Source organism: Oryzias latipes, chromosome 18, assembly GCF_053564925.1.
Source record: "Oryzias latipes strain Hd-rR chromosome 18, Olatipes_Hd-rR_3.1".
NCBI lineage: Eukaryota > Metazoa > Chordata > Actinopteri > Beloniformes > Adrianichthyidae > Oryzias > Oryzias latipes.
This window is the reverse complement of record NC_136254.1, coordinates 14032624-14054748: the sequence shown is the minus strand read 5'-3', so window position 1 is coordinate 14054748 and position 22125 is coordinate 14032624. Positions and strand designations below refer to the sequence as shown.

The 22125-nt window shown below is 41.8% G+C and overlaps 1 protein-coding gene across 3 annotated transcripts in view; it reads right to left on the bottom strand.

The window, feature by feature from the left end:
- The window catches only part of htr2cl1 (5-hydroxytryptamine (serotonin) receptor 2C, G protein-coupled-like 1), a 249902-nt gene that overhangs the window by 2001 nt on the left and 225776 nt on the right, over positions 1 to 22125 (bottom strand). For all 3 annotated transcript variants that reach the window (XM_078935954.1, XM_078935955.1, XM_078935956.1), the window contains 4 exons: positions 20278 to 20478; positions 7342 to 7505; positions 7106 to 7259; positions 3248 to 3483 (listed from right to left, as the gene is read on the bottom strand). In XM_078935954.1, coding sequence (XP_078792080.1) covers positions 3248 to 3483; positions 7106 to 7259; positions 7342 to 7505; positions 20278 to 20478 — 755 coding nt within the window. The remainder of the gene's footprint in view (positions 1 to 3247; positions 3484 to 7105; positions 7260 to 7341; positions 7506 to 20277; positions 20479 to 22125) is intronic.

The window sequence follows — 22125 nt, the reverse complement described above, 5'->3', positions numbered from 1 at the left end:
TTGAAATAGTGTAATGGAAGCTTTCCACTCATGATGCCATTTGAAAGACAAATAACTGTCACTGTTTAACAGACAGGAACAAATTCAATTACTGTAGAAGATTTTCAAGGTCTTTGAGGAACAAACCCCAATGACAAAGCTGATGTAATCAGTGTCCCCAGTCAAGACTTAGTGCACTGTTACTTATTGTGTTATTCCTAATGCTACATTCACACCGGCCTCAGAAATGCACCATCAAGCAACCACTCCCATTGAAAAGTCTATGTAAACGAAATCCTTCGGACTTTCACATTCAAAACTCATCTGTTGCTACACAGGTTTTTAAGTCAGTGTTCGGGCTCTAAAAACAAAACACATGGCCGTTGATCTGGTGATGAAAGCTGAAACAGTTGAACTTGTGTTATTGGAATTATATAACACAAAGTCTTTCGTATCTTCTACGAGAGCTGTGATAGAAGAAGCCTGGAGCAAGATTCTAGAAATTTGCACTGCTTGGACATTTCACAACAAGCCTCTTCCAGCTTCAAAGACATGTGCAAGTATTGGGTAGAGACGTTCCAGTGTGACACCATATGCTTGTTAGTTTTGCACTAATTAAGTAAATCTACTTAAACTGGACTACAATACGATGAATGTGTGATGTAGAATGGTTTAAGAAAGAAAAAACAACCATCCATCCATCCATCCATCCATCCATCCATCCATCCATCCATTTTCTTCCGCTCATTCGAGACCGGGTTGGGGGGGCAGCAGCATAAAAAAAGATGCCCAAAATTCCCTCTCCTCTGCCACTTCCTCCAGCTCCTCTGAGGGGACCCCGAGACATTCCCCGACCAGCTGAGAGACACAGTCTCTCTCAACCAAAACACATCCCCAGGGAGACGTCCAGGAGACATCTGGATCAGATATCCGAGTCCCCTCAACTGGCTCCTCTCGATGTGGAGGAGCAATGGCTCTACTCCGAGCTCTCTGTGGGTGACCAAGCTTATTACCTTATCTCTAAGGGAGCGCCCAACTACCTTACAAAGGAAGCTCATTTCAGCCGATGATATTCGGGACCTTGTTCTTTCGTTCATGACCCAGAGCTCATGACGATAGGGGAGTATTCAAACGAAGATCGACTGGTAAATTAATCATATTTGTGTTTGACACAAAACAAACTGGGTGCTTGTTTTCATGATATGGTCTCTGAAGTCTGACACTGCCACCTGAACACTTTGTCTGTTGTGAAATGTGGTGCCTGTGTCACTTGATGCCTTTTTTCCTGTTCTTAGCTGACAGCTGTGACAGCTGATGTGGTCTTCTGTTGCCATTGTCTGTGAATGCGATGATGTCCTCCAGCTACCTTTGTTGTAAAGAAGGGATATTTGAGTTACTTTGGCCTTTCCATCATATTAAACCAGTCAGGTGATTAAATTCTCCGACATCCAGCAGGGCTTTTTACTCAAAGAAAAGCTCAACATTTAACAAGCTTTGCCTTTTTTTGCCTAAAGTTTCAGTCTACAACGACACTCACAACGTCCTTGGCAATACGCGTTCAAATGGCCACTTTTCATTAGTAAACAGTAAACAAGGGTAAAGGCACATTTTGCGCTACCATGTTCATAACTCTTGCATTCACCTATAGCTACACAAGTTTCTAACACAGTTATCGGGCTTTACTTATAAAATGTGCATCCAATAAACACGCTTTAAAATTACACCAGATCGAACTTTAACTAATTAGGGTTCCGGATTTGGTAATGATGAATGGTTTGCCTTTTAATTCACGGAAGTACCAACTGTTTGAAAATTGAACGTGGAGGAGAAATTAATAATTGTGGCTTTTGCCCAGCCGGTATTATGTGACACCAAGTCTTTCATATATCAGAATAGAGCTGTGAAAGAAAAAGCCTGGAGCAAGAGTCTAGAGCAGGGCTGCTCATTCCTGGTCCTCGAGATCTGCCACCCTGCCTGTTTTCCAGCTCTCCCTGCATTGCTTGCTGCTGATTACCTGGATCAAGTGTGTTCATTAAATCATAATTTGGAGACATCTGATTGAGCTAATCAGCAGATAGCAGGGCTTGGAGATCTGGAAAACAGTCAGGGTGGTAGATCTCGAGGACCAGGAATGAGCAGCCCTGGTCTAGAGATTTTGCATTTTACTTCAACATTTCACACCAAGCCTCTTCCAACTGTAGGTGGTGAACATGTGCTAGTATTGTGTAGCAACAACCCATATGCTGAACATGCCCGATGTGAATGTGGCATGAGTTTTTCCTCTCTGTTGAACAGGTGCTTCTGACACATCTAAACCAGGCAACATGCAGTCATTTACTTTTTTCCAGTCTTCCAGTCTCTGATAATCTTTTGATCTATTGTAAAAGCATTCTTTTATTTATGATTATACCGTTATAAGGCAAAATAAAAATAAAAAACTTTGTTGTTTATAGGACATAGTTTCTGCAGAGCGACAGGAGTTCATAAGAAATTTGCCTCTGAGTTGGGGGCAGAGCAACCAGGGTCGGTTGGGTCCCTTTTCCCACCCCATTATTGAGAGCTTTGTGTTTACACACTCTTGCTAGCTTATAGCCTCTCATACCTCCAACCTAACAAAATCAATTTTGGAGCTATCCAGCCGTACAGTTTTGGGCCAGCTGCCAGCTTGAACGAGAAAAACAAAGACGCACATGGATCTATTTGTCTGCACGTGCATGCATCAGAATGGGGCGGAGCAGGGAGCTCGTGGCCTGCCTTCTACGTCACAAATCTTGTTCAAACACCATTCTTATGTCTGTTCCTGATATACGTTTTAAATAAAAAAATACTCAGAAATACAATTTTAAGCTTCATATATGTCCTTCATATGTGTCCTAAATCAACAGAAAAATGCCGCAAGAACATGTTAAAAACACCAAAAACACAAATTTCATTGGAGTGGGTCTTTAAAGGTGGTTTACATTTAGCAAGAAGCATGTCTGTGTCTACACAAAAACCACTGCCGTACAGTTAACTGATCAAGACTTTGAGGCATCAAGAAGAAGAAAATATCGCGCAAAAGGTCTTCTCAATGTGTGTGTTGCCCAAAGGACAGATTATTTTGAGTAATCTTTCAAAGTTATCTAGAGTAAAAGCTGAGAGACATTTGAAAGTTTTTCCTGTCAATCTTTTAATATAATTCCCTTTAAAGTAAGTAAGATCTGTTAGATGATTGGGTCTCAAGTGAGTAGCGAGCATGGTCACCTGTAGTGCAACATTTCCTTCTCACCTTTGAAGCCCGCTTCTCATTTTTTATGGCCTGCATCATCCCCCGTCGTCCGTGGCAACCTGACGCATCACTCCGGCCAGGCCCAGCGGCTGGAGAACTGAGCTGTGACGCCACCTCAGAGCTGGGAATGATGCTGATGCTGTCAGAGGTGGAGGCACTGAGCAGAATGCTGGGCTCGGCCCCCTTCAGGCAGCTTAGAGTGTTTCGCCTGCTCTGAGGGGCTGCTGGCTTCACCTCTGCAGGAAAGGAAGAAGAGCAACAACTTGTGGATCGGGAACTTAAAATATATAAATATTAAAGTAGAAATACCCTACAGTATGCAATTTTATTTTTGAGGTTTTTCTTTAGCTTTGAAAAGCAAATCTGAAACATGAGGAGCCTCATGGTTTCAAAGAAAAGTGCAGCCCGTGCTGGAATCAATAACAGCAATAGCTTTTTGCTATTAACAGTGGTGCTGGCAATTTGCAGGAAAGCAGGGATGTGGCAGACAGGTGGGCATTTAATTCACAATTTTCTTGTCTGGATTGGACAGACGCAGAGCATGTGGAAGGGCGGCCATATCCTGCACATTTATCTCTAAATGGATCAAGCTATGTATATGCTGCTCTAAAATGATTTGATAAGATCACTGCTGGGAGAAAAAAAAAGAAAAACTTTCTTCGACTTCTTCCTCCTAATAACTGTCAGTGTCACCTGTTCGGTCTCCAAATCCAGGTTTCAATGAAAATACTATTTTTAGGTAGTTGGAAGGATTTTTTTCTCCCCAAACTTTTCAGGAATCCCCCCTATAGAAATCTATGTGTACAAAAATGAAATTACTGATAACAGGCTTGATCAGTGACTACACAACAAACCCTAACCATCACAACTCACACTTTCATACTCCTAACAAGTCAACCCTGCAACTGCAAAGGCGTTGTGTTAAAGAATGACTTTGCTATGTTTCTGTTTACAAAACAAACAAAGAATCATAAAAATGCAAACGTTGATATATAACCAGAGAGGGCGCTATGCTTACACCCAGCTTATGACAATCAGCACATACACTGTTAAAAATCCTCCATAGAGAGCAAAAGCATGCATCGAGAAACGTTTAATTCGTTTAAACACTTAATCAGGCAAGAAAAGCAAATAACAATTTCTGGCCTTATGCAGGGGATCAAAGGTTAAGCTATTACATGTGTAGGTCTGAATGCCTAAATATACGTGTGTGGACATCAGTTGTATTATGTACATGATGGCTTGTCTGTAGGTGAACATTTTTGGAGCCAACAGTTATGTTTATAACATTTGAGTGTGTGTGTGGACAGGCCCCGCCCCTTCTAGATTTGTATTACATCCGAACCTAACCCTGATGATGATTATAAAAATCCAGCAACTTGTTGCTTTATGCTGCTTCATGGTTTCACCCCCTACTGTAATCACCCTCCTACCCCCTCTACTTTGGCATCCCTCTCTTTTCTTTTCCATCTGGTCCAACACAAAAAATGTTACAAATGTAAGTACGATGAATAAAGTTTAGCCTAAATTACTAAAGGGGTTAGTTCAAACATACACCTAGTGTGTCCAAAGATTCATAACCCCTATTGTAACAGTAAAAATGTCCAACACAAGAGGCGTTCAGCTTTCATCTGTTTGCTCAACTGTTGGACAGGACAAGTTAGAAAAAAAAGAAAAAAGTCAGGCTTTTTTACTGACCTAATATGCAACTCAAACTCAAACACACCACAATTCTAGACAACACACACACATAATAAAATAAATCAACAATCACTTTTTGAACCCTTTAACATTATTTCAACAACCGTAATTCTTTAACCCTATGCAATTAAAATACTTCAATGTTATTTAGGTGTTGCCCGTGTAAAAGGACCTACATCATGCTTTTTGTCAGCCTTTCAGAGTAAACCATATCCATTTATTTGATAATGTAAGACAATTTAAAGAAAGTTTTTAAAATAAACTGAGTTCACAGCCGTTTTTCCTGCATGGAAGTAAGACAACTTGATCTCAAAGGCACCCTCTTTTGCTCATTGTGGGTACAGTCCACATTTCATGACGTCGACCTAGAGCCAGCTTCAGCAGCGTGTCTGCATTTTGCGCATGAAAACAGACAGCATACGAACTTTGAGATGTGCATATTGTGGAGCCGTTCAAAGGTGGTTTGCCGATCACTGCCAGCTCTGCGGAGAAAGTGGGTGTGTTTGTTAGCCTGGGTGCAGTGCTGGCAGTGCAGATTCTTCCTGGAAGGGGCTGTTTCTCACTTATCTACATGACAATGTGAGAGCCCTCTCGTTTTCTTGGGTTGATAGGGGCTGGTGCTCAGAGAGGAATACTCAAATGCACAAATGGATGAAAATTCAACTTTGGGGTTGTTTTGCAAGGAATGAACATTATAATGCACTTAAAAGCTCAACAAGTTCAATTTGCATGATGTATGCCCTTTATAATCCCCCTCTGATCATCTGTCAGTCTGTTTTTTTATAATTTTCCCAGTGGTCTTACAATTATGACTATGCTGTTTTTCATTATAACTGTGTTTTTCAATATTTTTTGAGCCAAAGTATATTTTTTCCTTGACAAAAATCACAAGGCACACCAGCAACCTAAAATGTAAAAAGAAAATAGAAACTCTGTAGTTTGAATTCATCTAAATTCCCTCCACAGTGTCACAAGCATTTTTTGTAATACTTTAGCTTGAAACCTGAAGATGCAGCCTTTTTTTCCTAAAAGTTGCAATAAAAGTTGCAATTGTTTTCAGTTATAATTTTCAGTGCCCTTAGTACAAATTTTAGCTAGGTAGTTTTTTTTCCTGCACGGTGGTTAGTGCTCTTGCCTCACAGCAAGAAGGCCCCCGTGTGTGGCCCTGTGACAGACAGGCGACTTGTCCAGGGTGTCCCCTGTCTTCAGCCACGAATGGCCAGCATAGGCTTCGGCACCCCCGTGACCCCGAAAGGGACAAAACGGGTTTAGAAGATGAATGATTGAGTTGTTTTTCCTTCCAGTTTATTAAAATGCAATTTCATGTAACCTCACAAAAACAAAAGAAAATAATGTTCTTTCTAAACGGTAATTTGTTTTCTACTATTTGTTTTAATGTTTGTGCTTGATCGAATGTAATTCTTTAACAAACAAACAAACAAAAATACAACATGTTTGATATATTGTACACAAAAAAGACCAACATTATATTTATGTTCAGAAGTTTAATTGTAACTACACAAAATCACGCTGACGGCTAAAGTTTTTCTTTTTCTTTTGTCTAAAAATGTAAAATTCCTACAAGAAACCAGATTCATACGAAGTACTGACACATTTCTGGATAAAGTAGCAAAGCTGCAAATCAGCTTTTGAGGCAAGGATTTAAAGAAGTCAGAGAAAAATACTCTGAAACACTGAAGTTTAGATATCCACCTTAATAAGCTTTGTTATTAGACTATATGTACTTTCACTCATTAAGCCTCTGTATAGGTTATGTCTGGTCAAAATAGGACATAATGAGTTTTATAAAGTCCACGAGTGTTATAAAAAATGAAAAAGAGGAGTTGGTGCTAAGCTTTCATTAAAGCCTCTCTTATTATTAAAAGCCAATTAAAGACTGCAGAAGCGTTTGAAGCATTAGAATTTACACAATTCTCCCAGGAGTCAAAAGTGCAAAGCCATCAGTCAGTTCCTGTGCCTCTTCTTGGTTTAATCAAAGTGATACAATTCTCCAGGAGAGGAAAAGCACAATAAAAAACTAATCCAGGGCACACTGGAAAGAAGATGAAACTCACCAACAGCGTTTGTTTTTATCTCCAGTTGGAGAGTGATAACATGCGTGGGTATCGTGACATAGATTTTTAGCTGCCGGTTTACCTTGTGAGTCGGGAGGGGCGAGCATATTGATCTGTGGAAGGTGGAATGCACTCGGCGGCGGCTGTAGAGTGTTTGTGATTACTGGTGTGTTTAAAGGCTGCTGGGAAGAGGTCTTCGCTTCGCACAGGAAGACAGTTGCCTGCCTCTGGAGCACCTGCACAGGAAGGAAGGTCAAAGCAGGATGGCGGGTTAAAAACAGGAAACAGGAGCAAAAGTTTCAGCACACAAGAGTGTACCTGTATGGTGAGGCAGTATGTTACCACCATGATGACCAGTGGGATGAAGAAGGCCACAAAGGAACCAATCAGCATGAAGCGCTCCTCATTTAGGACACAGCTGCCGTCGACGAACACCTTGTCCTCGTTGAGGAGGCCAATCACTGGAATAGGCATAGACACACCTCAAGAGGGAAACAGAGAGAAGAGGAAAGGATTTTTTGATGGACACTCCTGAGGGCAAGTGTAACAGGACGAGATCTGTTTGTTTTAATGACACAAAATGTTGGCTGTCCCTAAGTTTCTTTTCCCCCTGTATTCATTGTTGGGTTGGTAGCCCCTCCTTAATGTGCTCTTCTTCGCTGGTTTTCCCTTTATAAGTTTGACGCTTGCTTTCCCTCTCCCCTTTCTGTTTTATGTCCAGCAGGAGAGCGGGAGAGATCCACAATAAACAGAGGTGGTCTCCAAGGGTGCTGCTGTGTCCTGACATCTTTTGAATCCCTTAAACACAATGCAGAAGTGATCCGGTTACACAGGCATGTGGAGAGTGGGGGTTCTCAAGCACCTGCCCCTTTTGCCCAGATGCCCTAAGTGCCCATTCTGGCAAAGGTTTTTTTTGTCCCATTTTCATGTGTGAAAGCCTATCTGAAACGTTCATTTCCCAATAGCATTAATGAATTAATAATAATTAAGAAAAAACATAAAAACCAACTTAAATCAAACAAAAACAATAGTTTCTTGCCATATAAAAGCATCCGTGAGAAAATACATAATATTAAAATATATTTATGAATATTAATCAAAGATAAAATTTAGTTATATAGTTTTTTATGGGATCATGAGGCTGCCTATCCCAGCCACTTGTGGGCGAAGGCAGGAGACATCCTGGACAGGCTGCCAGTCTGCGACAGACTGGCGAGACAAATAACACACATTCAGACCTAGGGACAATTTAGAGTAACCAATTAACCTATGAAAGTTATTAGTTATTAGTTACTTGGACGGTGAGGGGAAGCTGGAGTCCCCAGAGAGGGCCCACTCATACACGTGGAGAACATGCAGACTCCCCATTGGTGTCCCTGGGACTTGAACTGGGGGCCTTCTTGCTGCAGGGTGACGCAAAAGGCGCAGTTAGCGCCTTTTGTGTCACCCTGCAGCCCATTTTGCAAATGTTTTTTTTTTTATTCCAAATGTGTGGTACAAAGTGGAGTCTAAATGCATTATTTCTAAACAAATGTGTCCTGAAAGGTCCCTTTTCTCCTGATGTATATATAAAATAAAAACCTCTTCAAACACAGCATACTTTTCCTTCCTTTTTTTCTTTCTTTTTGTTGGTGTCATCAGAAAAAACCCAAAGCAAACCCCATTTTCTGTCACCTTCAAGTTAAATTGGCCTATTCCGAAGTAAACAGCTGGAGAATAAGTCATTACCTGTAAACCTATTGAGTTGTTTTGGGAAAATAACCCTGCCACATGTGTGTATAATGTATCATCCCCTAAACACCATTTTGGTCTGCACATTAGGCTGTGAAGCAGTATTCCATGATAATGTAGGTAAATAATCATATACTGCAGCACAACACATTATTCAGATGACAGTCAACCTCTATAAATTAACATGTGCTATTAGGATTCTTAAAATCTGTTGCTGTGTAATTGATTATCCCTAATGGTGCTGGTAGAGGGCATTCCTGATAAGAGATACAAGCACCTAGAAGCTTTTCAAGGCTGATTTTTTGACTTGTGCAAATACGGATAAATGGTTCCCTGATATTAAATGTTTTTTCAGTTAAATTTGTCTGACTACTCTGAGATAGAGACAGTAATGGAGAAAAAGCTTCAGTTTTAAAGCTTCTGGAAATGAAAGCAACAAGGATGGCCATCTCATTTTGCCATGAGAGGCACCATACCCAAAGTCTTGGCTGATAGAAGTGCAAGGTATCGTTTTCACTTGCAATGCTGTTTCCCAGGCCAATATCAAAATTCAATTTGGAGCAGTGGCAGCTTTCCAAATTTAAGGGTTACAACTGGCTGCACTTACACACACACACACTCGCTCGCACATGTACTGCCACATACACAAGCCTCAACGGAGAATAAAGGTCCATGGAACAAATACAAAAATATTTCAAATGTAGATACCCAGAAAACCTAAGGATGCTAACCGGTGGAATAAGGTCATTTATCCAATACGTTTTTTAAAAGCAACATGAAAAACATCTTCAGGTGTTGGAGATTTTGATTGCTGGTGACTTTTAAAGCCAAAAAAAGCACAAACACAGATTGCAGTTTATTTTTATTTTACTGTATACATTTTTAATCACAAATGGGAAGAAATGCTACATTAGTTGCTTTCATTTCTCGAAGCTTCGAAACTGAAGTCTTGTTCAATTATGAGTGTCATACAACCCTGGATGGTCCAGATGGAAGGAGTATTGGGTGGTTGGTAGATGCATGGCCACTATGTCCCAATAAGGCTGCGACATCAAGAAGGAGTTGGTGGAGTCATATTTTGAGCCAGAATCATGAGGATAGAGCTGGTTGGCCCCTTAAGGTGTGAAAATGACCTCTGAAGATTCTGTGGAGTTTCTGACTAACCACTTTTTTTCTGTTGTACAAAAAGAAGAACTGTGCTTACCATTACAAATTCATCTTTATGCAGGACAATGCAACATCTCATGCTGCAAGAAATACATCTGCATCATTGGCTGCATAAAAAGAGATAAACTGATGGTGTGGCCCCCATTCTCCCCTGACCTAAACCCAGTAGATTTTAATTTTAAGCAAAATATCTATGACGGTGGGAGGCAGTTCACATCCAAACAGCCACTTTGGGTGGCCATTCTTTCTATGTGACATATAGAAAGACATCTTCTCATTACATCAATCGCGATTGACTAGATGTGATGGTAGATCGTGGACCATCAAAGATAAATAAACAAGGAAAAAATATATTTTTTAAATCCGTCAGCGAATCATCATTCTCACCGTGTAATACGTCACTTGAAGGACATGCAGAACGGCCAATAGAAAATCCTCTTAGACATACATCACTGTGTTTAGCTAAATTGAGTGCAATTTATTTTATTCTTTCTTTCTTCTCCGCAGAAGCCCCGCTGCGGGCCGGGTCCTTGGTGGAGAACCGTTCCCACCCACAGGAGCGTTTATTGAGGCCTCTGTGCGTCCAAGACACCTCATCTGACCCAGCCGTCCTGCGTCAGCGCCTGCTGCCGGGTCTGTGGTCCCCACCTGCGGGATCAAGCCCACTCAGGCTGCAGTATCCACAAGCACGCCCTGCCCACAGAGCATGGGCCACGGTTTGCTCAGTCATGGTTAAACCAGCCACGCTTTAGAAATGTCATGCACCCATAACACGATTTACAGCAGAGCATGAAACATGATTGCACTGCTTTTTGATTTCATAATAAAATTAATTCACTGAACAAGCTTTCTTCTCACAAAGATTTGTCTGCTCTTACTGTGCATTTTTTCAGTTATTAGTCCATAAACATAGTATTTTTGAGTGAAGGTATATTAGAAGTTGTCAACTTTGAAGTAGAATAACGTGACTTTGGTGCATAATTCCAGGCCATGACTTGTATATCCTTGTTTTGCACGTCCTGTAATGTCATCTCACAAAAATTGGTGTGCTTTTACTGTGTAGTTTTTTCATTATTAGTACATAAACATATAGTTTTAGACTAAAAATATTGTATAAGTTTTCAACTTTAAAGTTGCATTTAAAGTGGCCTTGGTGCACATATATACACACCAATCTATCTATCTACATATGCATAATCATTTGGTATTCCCTGTATTAGAAAACTTTGCAGAGAGGGAAGATTACTGAGCATGTTGGCAAAAAACTGCAAAACTATCAGAATGTGAACTGTTTGAAAAACCTCTGTGAACCGCCCCCAGTAAGCTGCTTTGTGAGGTTTTGACCCTGTGCTTGGGGAAATATGTAAAGTGGCTTAGTCTGTACTTTCTGTAATCCACCCAAAGGTATCATGGGAGGGTTTTGTAAAACACAAAGAAGGAGGAATTAGAGACTGACCAAACTCAGATGAAAAGATAGATGCTCATTCTGTTGTCATTCTGCTGGATTCCTCCCATCTCTAATTCCTTATTGCAAATTGTTTAGGTCTGGGATTTTTCTCTATGCAAAAACCTTTTGTTGATATTAATGACACCCCATTAAGATGCCATAATATTATTTTATTTTACTTTTTACACATTGTGATTTTATCAATGAAAGTTGTGAACGGTCAATATAAAAATATCACATTAGAGTTAGTGTTTGTGCTCTGAGCAGCCTGCATCTTTTTAAAAATCTATAGTTACATTTTCCTTTTACTTCTAAACCTAGTACAATGATTCCTTAAACATCTAAAGCCAGATTTAAGCAGATTTTGAGAGACACTTTAAGTGTGATTTGCATAAAGCAAATCGTAGCTATAAGGAATTAGAAACTGTGGAAAAAAAAGCATATTGTTTTCCATCTAAAAATGGCTTTGGGATATTTTGGTGTTTTTCTCTAGACAGCTTACCAGATGCACCACCTAAAGACTTCTGCATTTTCACAGCCAGAATAACAAGCAGCCGGAAAAGTGTAGCAAATAATCTCTACAATCCGATTAAAGAGTACTGCCATGGCCAAGGGTTGTTGAACTGTCTTTTGAAATGTGTCTTCGGTGTGTTCTGATTACTGAAGAACTATTTATGCTCTGAAAACGTTGAGTTTTAGAGCTTGTCTGTTTCATCTATTATTTGGTTTACTCTCCAAAATGTTAAAGACCCACTCCGATGAAAAATGTGTTTAACCATGTTCTTGCTGCCTTTTTCTGATGAAGTTAAGCTTAAAATTGCATTTCTGAGTATTTCTTTATTTCTAATCACTGTTAATCAGGAGCAGAGGAAAAAAAGCCAGTTTGAAAAAGAGCTTATTACCTACATAGAAAATATGCTGGGTGGGCCAAAGCTCCCTGCTCCGCTCCATTCTGACGCATCCTCTTGTAGTCGAATGTTAGTTTGGGGTTGTGAGAGGCTGTAAGCTAGTGGGACACGATGTAAACAGATAGATGAATGGAAGTGGGGGGGGGGGGGGGGGTTATTATGAGTCAACTGTCCCGCCCACAACTCAGAGGCGAATTTCTGATGAACTCCTGCGTGCTCTGCGTGTCCTTGAAAACGCCACAAGTTGTTTTTTTTTTGGCCAAAAACTACATAATCATAATTCAAATACATCTGGGAATGCTTTTACAATTTATCAAATGATGATCAGAGTGGGACTTTATAGCATCATCCAATCAGCTTCTCACAGAATGTCATACATAAGATAGTTGTTTTCAGACACACAGCAGAGCTGATGAAGCTGATGCTTTTGGTACTTATTTTCTGAAAGGAAACAGGGGGACTGAAGTGGAACAAAACTGAGACCAGAAAAGCAAAAAAAGAAGCAGCAGATTTCATGATATTGAGCGAGTACATCCTCCACTGTTGTTTTATTGCTAATCTTTTCCATATTGATTGCTTCAAGCCACTTGAGACCTCAGTCATCACTACATGTTTTGCTGCTGAGCCTGTTGACGGGTTCAATAAACCAGGGGTAACCGATATGAACTCACTGAAAGTCTTACGTAAAATTTCTACGCTAAGGTGAAGTGCAATAGCAAAATGAGGAAAGGTCGCAACAACACAGAGGATTTCGAATCAAAATGCCCAAAGCTCTATTAATGATCCACATCTTTGTTTGGCTCAATACTTTACTAGAGCAGAGTTAGGAAACACTTTTGTCACTAACTGAGAGTAAATACATTTTTTGGTTAGTAATGACTACTCTTACGGTAATATGTTCTGCACAAACTTGTTTGAGTTCGGAAAAATGCAATAATGTCAGACCAATGTGCAAGCAAATAATTCATAATGTGAGCATTTATACAAATACAATAATTGGTTATTTATTAAAATTGTCCAAAATGTACAAGTTATTCTCTTATTTTCCCAAACTTTACCAATGTTTAATCCAAGCTTTGCTCTTTCCTGGATCCTATCTTTAAAATCCTGCCTCATTGGTTTGCAACAGTTGCATAAATAAAAATAGTTTCAACTAGTTTTATTATGCTTTCATGGAGCAGATCCTTTACTACATCAATGAATCAACCAAATTTACTTTGATTGCCATGATCATATACTTCTTTTGTCTTTTGGCTGCTCACTCTACGGGTCCTCACAGCTAAACATCCTGTCATGGTTTGGGTTTCTTTTGTCTTGGTTTTTGCTTTATTTCTTGTTCTGTCATGTTTGGTTCTGTTTCCTGTTTTATTTTAAAGATGTTCTGTTTTATCATGTTCCTGAGTTTTACTTCCTTGTCCCTATCTGTCCTGATCTTGTTCACCTGTGTCTTGTCTGCCCTGTCTGTATTTAAGTCTCGTCTCTCCCTTCCTCTTGTGCTGGTCCATTAGCGTCTTAACGTCTTCATGTAGTAGTGTCATTTATGTCTTGGATGTTGCCATGTTTCCTGTTCTTGCCAAGCCACAGTGAGTCTAGTTCTAGTTTTGTTTCCTGCTCTGCAGCGCTTTTTGTTCAATAAACCCTCTTGCCTTGGAACCGTGTGCCTCCTGCCTCTGGGTCCTACCTGCTCTCCAGCCCCCCCAACCCTGACAGAATGGACCAGCCAGACTTTTTTCTGGACCCAGCAGAGCGGGACATGCGGCTTCTGGAGGCCTACTGCCTAGAAGCAGAGCAGACCAGGACATACTGGGTTTTTGACCAGGCCCTGTTCTCCTCTTATGCCTGGAGTGGGATCAATCTTAGCTTTAGAGGGAGCCGTCATGTCATGACGGGGGGCCGTCTCCGTCGGCCCCGACGTCCCCTTCAACATCCCCTTCCTGTTCCGGAGGTGGTCCCGGACGCACCACAACCCGCTCCAGTGGTGGTCATGGACAGACCCCGACCCAGGGGGTTGCCGCCTGCACCCCGACCCGTCCCGGCTCCCAGGGGGGTGCCGCCTGCACCCCGACCCGTCCCGGCTCCCAGGGGGATGCCGCCTGCACCCCGACCCATCCCTGCTCCCAGGAGGGTGCTGGCTGCACCCCAACCCGATCCTGTTCCGGTGGTGGTCCCAGACGCATCACAGCCCGATCCAGTGGTGGTCATGGATGCACCCCGACCCGTCCCGGTTCCCAGAAGGGTGCCGCCTGCACCCCAACCCGTTCCTGCTGCCAAGGTGGTATCCGAAACACACTGGCCCGACCCGCCGGCCGGCTGCTGGCCCGACCCGCCGGCCGACTGCTGGCCCGACCCGCCGGCCGACTGCTGGCCCGACCCGCCGGCCGACTGCTGGCCCGACCCGCCGGCCGACTGCTGGCCCGACCCGCCGGCCGACTCCATGCCTGACTGGTCAGCTGACTCCACGCTTGACCCTCCAGCTGACTCCACGCCTGACCCTCCAGCCGACTCCACGCCTGACCCTCCAGCCGACTCCATGCCTGACCCTCCAGCCGACTCCACGCCTGACCCTCCAGCCGACTCCACGCCTGACCCTCCAGCCGACTCCACGCCTGACCCTCCAGTCGACTCAATCGAATTTAGAGACCAGCTGATCAGATCCATTCTCAGAGTGCAGAAAAGCAGCGGCTTCAGAAGGGTGAAGAATGCACCTCTCGGGCAGACAGGACAAAAAGCCTTGGGGAAGGGCTGACACAGGAGGTGCGAGAGGAAAACACGTCTGTCCTCGACGAGAGTCAGAAAACAAGGTATACGCCAAACCAAAGCATCCCAAACATGCTCAATGGGTGACATGTCCGGTGAGTATGCTGGCCATGCAAGAACTGGGATGTTTTCAGCTTCCAAGACTTGTGTACAGATCCTTGCAACATGGGCCGTACATTATCATGCTGCAACATGAGGTGATGTTGTTGGATGTACGGCACAACAATGGGCCCCAGGATCTCGTCACGGTATCTCTGTGCATTCAAAATGCCATAAATGAAATGCACCTGTGTTCGTCGCCCATAACATATGCCTGCCCATACCATAACCCCACCACCACCATGGGCTACTCGATCCACAACATTGAGATCAGAAAACCGCTCACCCACACAACGCCAGACATGCTGTCTGCCATCTGCCCTGAACAGCGTAAACCGGGATTCATCCGTGAAGAGAACACCTCTCCAATGTGCCAGACGCCATCGCATGTGAGCATTTGCCCACTCAAGTCGGTTACGAGGACGAACTGGAGTGAGGTCAAGACCTCGATGAGGACGACGAGCATGCAGATGAGCTTTCCTGAGACGGTTTCAGACAGTTTGTGCAGAAATTCTGTGGTTATGCAAACCGATTGTTTTAGCAGCTGTCCGAGTGGGTGGTCTTAGACGATCTTGGAGGTGGACATGCTGGATGTGGAGGTCTTGGGCTGGTGTGGTTACACATGGTCTTCGGTCGTGAGGCCGGTTGGATGTGCTGCCAAATTCTCGGAAACGCCTTTGGAGGCGGCTGATGGTGGAGAACTGGACATTCAATTCCCTAGCAACAGCTCTGGTGGACATTCCTGCTGTCAGCATGCCAATTGCACGCTCCCTCAAAACTTGCAACATCTGTGGCATTGTGCTGTGTGATACAACTGAAGATTTCAGAGTGGCCTTTTCTTGTGGGCAGTCTAATCAGCATCTTGATATGGCACACCTGCGAGGTGGGATGTATTGTCTTGGCAAAGAAGAAGTGCTCACTATCACAGATTTAGACAGATTTGTGAACAATAGTTCAGAGAACTGGTTATTTTGTGTATGTGGAAAATGTTTCACATCTTTGAGTTCATACCATAAAAAATGGGAGCAATAACAAAAGTGTTGCGTTTATGTTTTTGGTCAGTGTAATTACACAGCAGGCCGGATGTGACCTTGACTTTGACATGTGCTCTAAACCAACAACATGGCTGCTCTTACTGTGACATTTTAAATCATTTAACGTCTACCAGTTTGTGTCCGCACTTGGATTCAGACATCCACCACCTTCTCCTACCAGAATAATCTGGCCATTTTACCAGCGGACATGTCCACCTCCCAGGACCGTGCTCAGCAACCCCTTCCTCGTTCTGAAGTGGACCTTCTGCACCACGAACAGATGATCCTCAACCTGGGCCACAAGTTTAACAGTTTGACGCAGTCCTGGCTCAGTTGGATCGGCTCACTCAAGTCTTTCTCCACACACGGCGCCACTGCAGCACAACCCACACCACCCACTCCATTTGTTTTTCGCCAGGAGCTGTAAGAGAGACTCATATCCCAGACCCCAAACCATACTCCGGAGACCTGGGTAAGTGCAGAGGTTACCTGCAGTGTTCTTTACTTTTTGAGCAGAAACCTGTCATTTACGCCAGTGACCGAGCAAAGGTGCCATGTGTTGTTGGTCTCCTGGAAGGCAAGGCACTACAGTGGGCAGAGGCCTCTTTCGATCAGCATGGTTTTGGTCAGCTCTCCTACTCTGACTTTGTGGAGAAATTGAAACGTGTTTTTGACCACCCAGTGAGAGGAGGGGATTCCAAAAGATAGTTGATCTCCATGAGACAAGGAGCCCGGGGAGCTGCAGAATATGCTGTGGATTTTCAGACTGTGGCTGCAAATTTGGGCTTTAATGATAAGGCACTGCAGGCTGTGTTCACCAAGGGTCTTAACGGACAACCTAAAGATGAGTTGGCCTCAAGGGATCCACCTTCAACCTTGGGTGAACTAATCTCCCTAACCATTGGGTTAAAAGGTGGTGTTATTGAGCAAGAGAACTGTGACCCAGTCCACTTTCATTAACCCTAACTTGTCCACCATCTTAGCTGGTCCGTGGTGCAAGCCCCCCCACCTGAGGAACCCATGCAACTGGGTTGAACCCACCTCTCCACTGAGTAATGCCAGCAACGGTTATCTACTGGAGCATTATTGTGGAACTCCTGGACATGTTGTCGCTTCCTGTCCAATCCGGCCAAAAGACAAACGACATCGGCAGTCAGTAGCAGTAGGGGTATGGACGCCCACGACCACCCCAAATAGCATCACCCACACAAAGACCTTGCTCTCAACAACGTTGTGCATCAATCAGTCATCTCATCCAGTTCTAGTGTTGGTGGACTCAGGAGCAGACCTTGGCGTCCCAGGTCAGTCTTACTCTGGAAAGTCTCCGTTCCACTCGTTCCTTCATCCTGCACTCTCACTGCTGTCTCTTGGGAGATAGAGAGCAAGGTTTTGTAGGCCCAGCAACAACAACTAGATCCAGTCACAGACCCCGCTAATCGCCATTTTGTGCCAGACACTCCTCTCGCTGTACCTGTCACCCTGGTGGAGCCCGCACCAGCTCCCTGTTGAGACTCAGATTTTGGTGGCCAACCTTGGAGAAGGACATGCAGCAGTATGTTGGTGCCTACCCAGCCTGTGCCCAGAATAATGCCTCACACTAACCCCCTGCTGGTCTCCTCTGTCCTCTATCCGTTCCTGGCCGCCCTTGGTCTCATTTCGCTTTGAATTTTATCACCGGTTTGCCCACGCCTTGAGGTAACATCACCATACTCACCATTGTGGATCGTTTTCCAAAGCTGTCACTTATCTGGCCTTTACCATCACGTCCATCACGTTTTCCGTCTTTATGGGCCATTTGTTTCCTGGATTTGGACTTTATTGCTTCTTTTTTTGAACCACCTTTCCAACTCTATTCCTTCACAACCTGTCACTCACAGCATGCCCATAGAAAAAAATATGCATGAACATTTTTGTTCTACAGTGTCAGCTAGGAGGCTACAACCTTAATATTTTGTGTGAGCCACCTTGGTGGACTCTATAGGTAGGCCTTTTCCACCCGCAAAAGCAGTTGTGACAACTTAGTACTCTTCTTGGGATGTTGTCAGGTCCAGCACCTCTGCAAGGGTTGATTCTTAGCAGCGTCCCTCCATCTGAGCAGTCAACTACACTTTTGTCTCCTATAATAAGTAGTAGTATAATAATTTATTAACAGGCAGTTTTTGCTTCAAATGAAACAACAATTGTGATATACTTGCAGTCATTCTAACAAATCTGCTAAGAGGAAGGACTTACCTTTCCCCTTAAAATTGGCACAAAATACATTATGGAGATTTTTTTTTTTTTTAAATCCAAGTTTCGGAATAAAATAGGTAAATAATTTTGTTTTTTTCATTCATAAGTCCAATTGTCATCACTCAACAGCTGTACATATTTCTGCTAAGCTGATCTGAGAGTTAGTGAATTGTGTCCAAACTTTATCTTAGGAGAGTCTAACAGTCTCAGACAACAAAGCAAATTAAAGCCGATCCATTCCTCCTGGAAAAAGCCTTGTAACTCTGCACGCAACAATAACCTATCCCGAAGGGGTTGAAGATCTAAGGCACTGACTTTGCATGGAGTCATTGTTGTAAGTTTACAGCACGCAATAATATGCTCCGGTAATCTGTATATGTGCACAAGTGTGTGTGTGTGTGTGCACACACAAAGACATTGAAGCTCTTCTGTGCTGAAAAGGGCACGAAGAGGCATAACTATATAGAGGTCGAAAAAAGTGAAGGTTTGCCAAAAGAACTTTTGGAATTTATCTGACAACTTTTTCTACAAATAAAGACACAAAAACACACTCTAGGAGTTAATAAATACACTTTTTGAAAGGAAAGGATAGATGTGTTTAAACGTTTAAAAAATCCACTCAGATGAGAGAAAAAGACCATTTAATCCTCAAGGGGAAATTAGAAAAGCAAGAGGAAAATTATGATTCTTACGTCAAAAATGTATGCTTGCTGTGTTAAATCTCAGCCAGGAGCCTTGCTTTTCTCCCCTTTCCTCTGACATTATGTGCATGCAAGTTGGTTGATAACCCATGAATCCTCCATCTCAGCTCACAAACAGCCACAAGGAAAAGGGGGGAGGGGTAGACGTGATGCCATTTTTCATTGAAAAAGCAAAAAACAAACAAGTCATTTATAAGCAGTAAATAATATATTTGATGGTTCCCTGTCTCATCTTGGTATAATGTGGCAGTAGAAGCCATTTTATAATAACCTGCTTTTTCGCTGATCTGCAAACAAATTTAAAGGGTTTACTTCTTTGGACATGATTATTTGCAGTCATTCCTGGTTGTGCGTCGATCTTTGTAAACTGTCCATGTTTTTTCATGCATGTAATAAACCATGATCACCTTATCTTTCTAAAATAATACATTATTTTCATTTTTCCCTAAATGCTTTGCCTGTCTTTGCTGTTGGTAGATACTGCTTCAGATTTTCATATCAATGGCCAAATGAAACTTCTTCTTTTCATGTACAGTGAAGGAAATAAGTATTTGATCCCTTACTAATTTTGCAATTTAAAAAAATCAATTCACTTAAATAAATTGAGTCTGTCATCCTAATGGTATAGGTTCATTTTACTAAGTTCTCAGATAAAGTCTCATATCTTAAAAGAAGCTCTGATATATAAAAACTTTTTTTTTAATAATTGCTAGTTTACTGACAAAATAATAATAATAAAAAAAACGTTTTTAAATAGTGCATTGGACTACCTACCAGTCTTTAAAACAGTAAACTAAAAGAGTCAGGTTTTAAGGTTCAGTAAAATGATTCTGTGTGTTATGACAGACCTACATGGTTGTGCTTTTCTGTTCTAATTGGTGAGTCTCATTGGTACTCACAAACAAAAGAAAATGAGTTGGCTTTGACATATTTGATGCTGTAGGAGTAAAGATCAATCAAATTTCTAGAATTGATTTTACTTTTCATCCTGAGAGCATCAATGTTAAAGTATTACTACTTTCTATTAGGATTATGGGATAATGCTAACACCAGGAATTTATTTTATTCTGCACAGTTGGGCATATGCAAACTGTGAATTGCCTCCCTTTGAATTTGTCAGTGTTGAATCCTAACTAAGTAGTTTGCAGGATAAATGTAGAGCAGAGATGCATGCTGACCTATTGATATGGTCCAGACAGCAGCAATCTTCATCATAGCTTTTGTTCTGGAGTTGAAGCGGCTGTGCTCTATGGGGTTGCGGATGGCAACGTATCGATCCAGCGAGATGGCACAGAGATGCATGATGGAAGCCGTGGAGAACAACACGTCCAGGTAGATCCAGATTGGACACAAGGCGCTTGGCAGAGGCCACGCATAGTCTGAAAGACAGTGAAGAGACTGAGCATGAGGAAACATGATGGAGTTTGGAGAGTTTACCACCTCATAATGAAAAACCTATAAAAGCCTTCTGTTTTTGGACAATGAGGTCCATACAAGGACTTTAGAATCTGCTGTTGTTTTCACTCCAAGAGCCTGGAGGGGGAAATGTCATTGAGGTCAGCAGATTTTGAGAGCTTAAGAAGCCACATGGTGATAACACATTTTTATTACATCACATCAAACTGCAAAAAGCAGGAAAATGTCATTTGTTTCCGTGCTTGTTATTTTTTGCCTGGGATATTTAGAAACTGGGCCCTACATTAAAACCCACATACCCGCCAAATATAAAACTTGAATTTGGTGGGTAGAAAAAACAATGTCACTTACCATTTTTGCAGGTGAGACATTGTTCATCATCTTTGTCATGGGGCTCAAACTCACAACTATGACTTTTAAGTGTCTGCTTCGCCCCAACTTGACTACTACAAACATCAATTTCTAGAGTTGGTTTAAACATTTAATTCTGACTTTATTGCTCAGATTTTATAGTCACATATGCCACAACAGGAGGTGCATTCAGGGGCTGCATGGAATTTCCGCACTTCTGTGCTTTCATTATTAGAGCTCAGTATTGCTGCATTCAGGTCCGCTGGTAATTTTTAGAATTTGCTCACACTGACCTCAGCTAAACATAAAAACACACTGAATTGTAGCTCCATGTCACTGTAACTCTTTGAAATGACTAAGACTCACAACTACAACACACGTATCTGTATGAACACATACAATAATGCAAAACTTTTTACATGTTTTCAGTATGAATGACCTTAAAAAAAAGTAATTATTTTATTTTTCTTCACTAGTTTTAATCTTTACTTTTCTATTGAACAATGAAAAAAACATTTGTGATTTGAACGAAGTTCATTTTAAACAAAGTCTTATAGGTGTAAATTAATAACCATGACTAGAAAAAATCATTAGGGCTTGGATGAAAAGTCGAGGCTTTAAAGAAAGGTATTTGTTCATAAAAAGGTTCAGAGATCAGTAGTGTCTTTTGTTGAAATAACATTACATTTCTGTAATGTTATAAAACCTGACATTAGACTGTACCTTCAATTATTATCACTGTTTTGTTTGTGCAAGAGAATAATCATCAACTGAAACTTCATAAATAAAGAGAATAACTGTCTTGCTTTCAGTCCTTTTTTTGGTTTCCAAAGACCTGTTTAACTGCTGATTCATAACTCAATATATATGTATGTATATAACATGTTCTGAGCTATATTCTTTTAATGCAATTATAATTTTCTATTTAAATCTGGCAAAAAAAATGTAGGTTTTTATACTTGTCATTCAAATTGATGCTGCATTTTTAAGAAACACATCAACTCATTAACAAGTTGACTAGTTAAACCTATGAAGCCAAACAATTTATTTTGACTTTGACCTTAATTTGAGGCATCTGACACTTAACACATAAGACCACACCCATAGGGCCCTTGGGTTCCTATTGTCTTCTTGACTCAGATAAAAGAACTGCGGGATCAGGTTGTCCACATGTGTTTTCCAGAGAGACCAACACTGACTAGACTTACAAGAAATGCTTGTTTAAAATGAGATTCTCTCATTGTGTAGAATAATGTCTG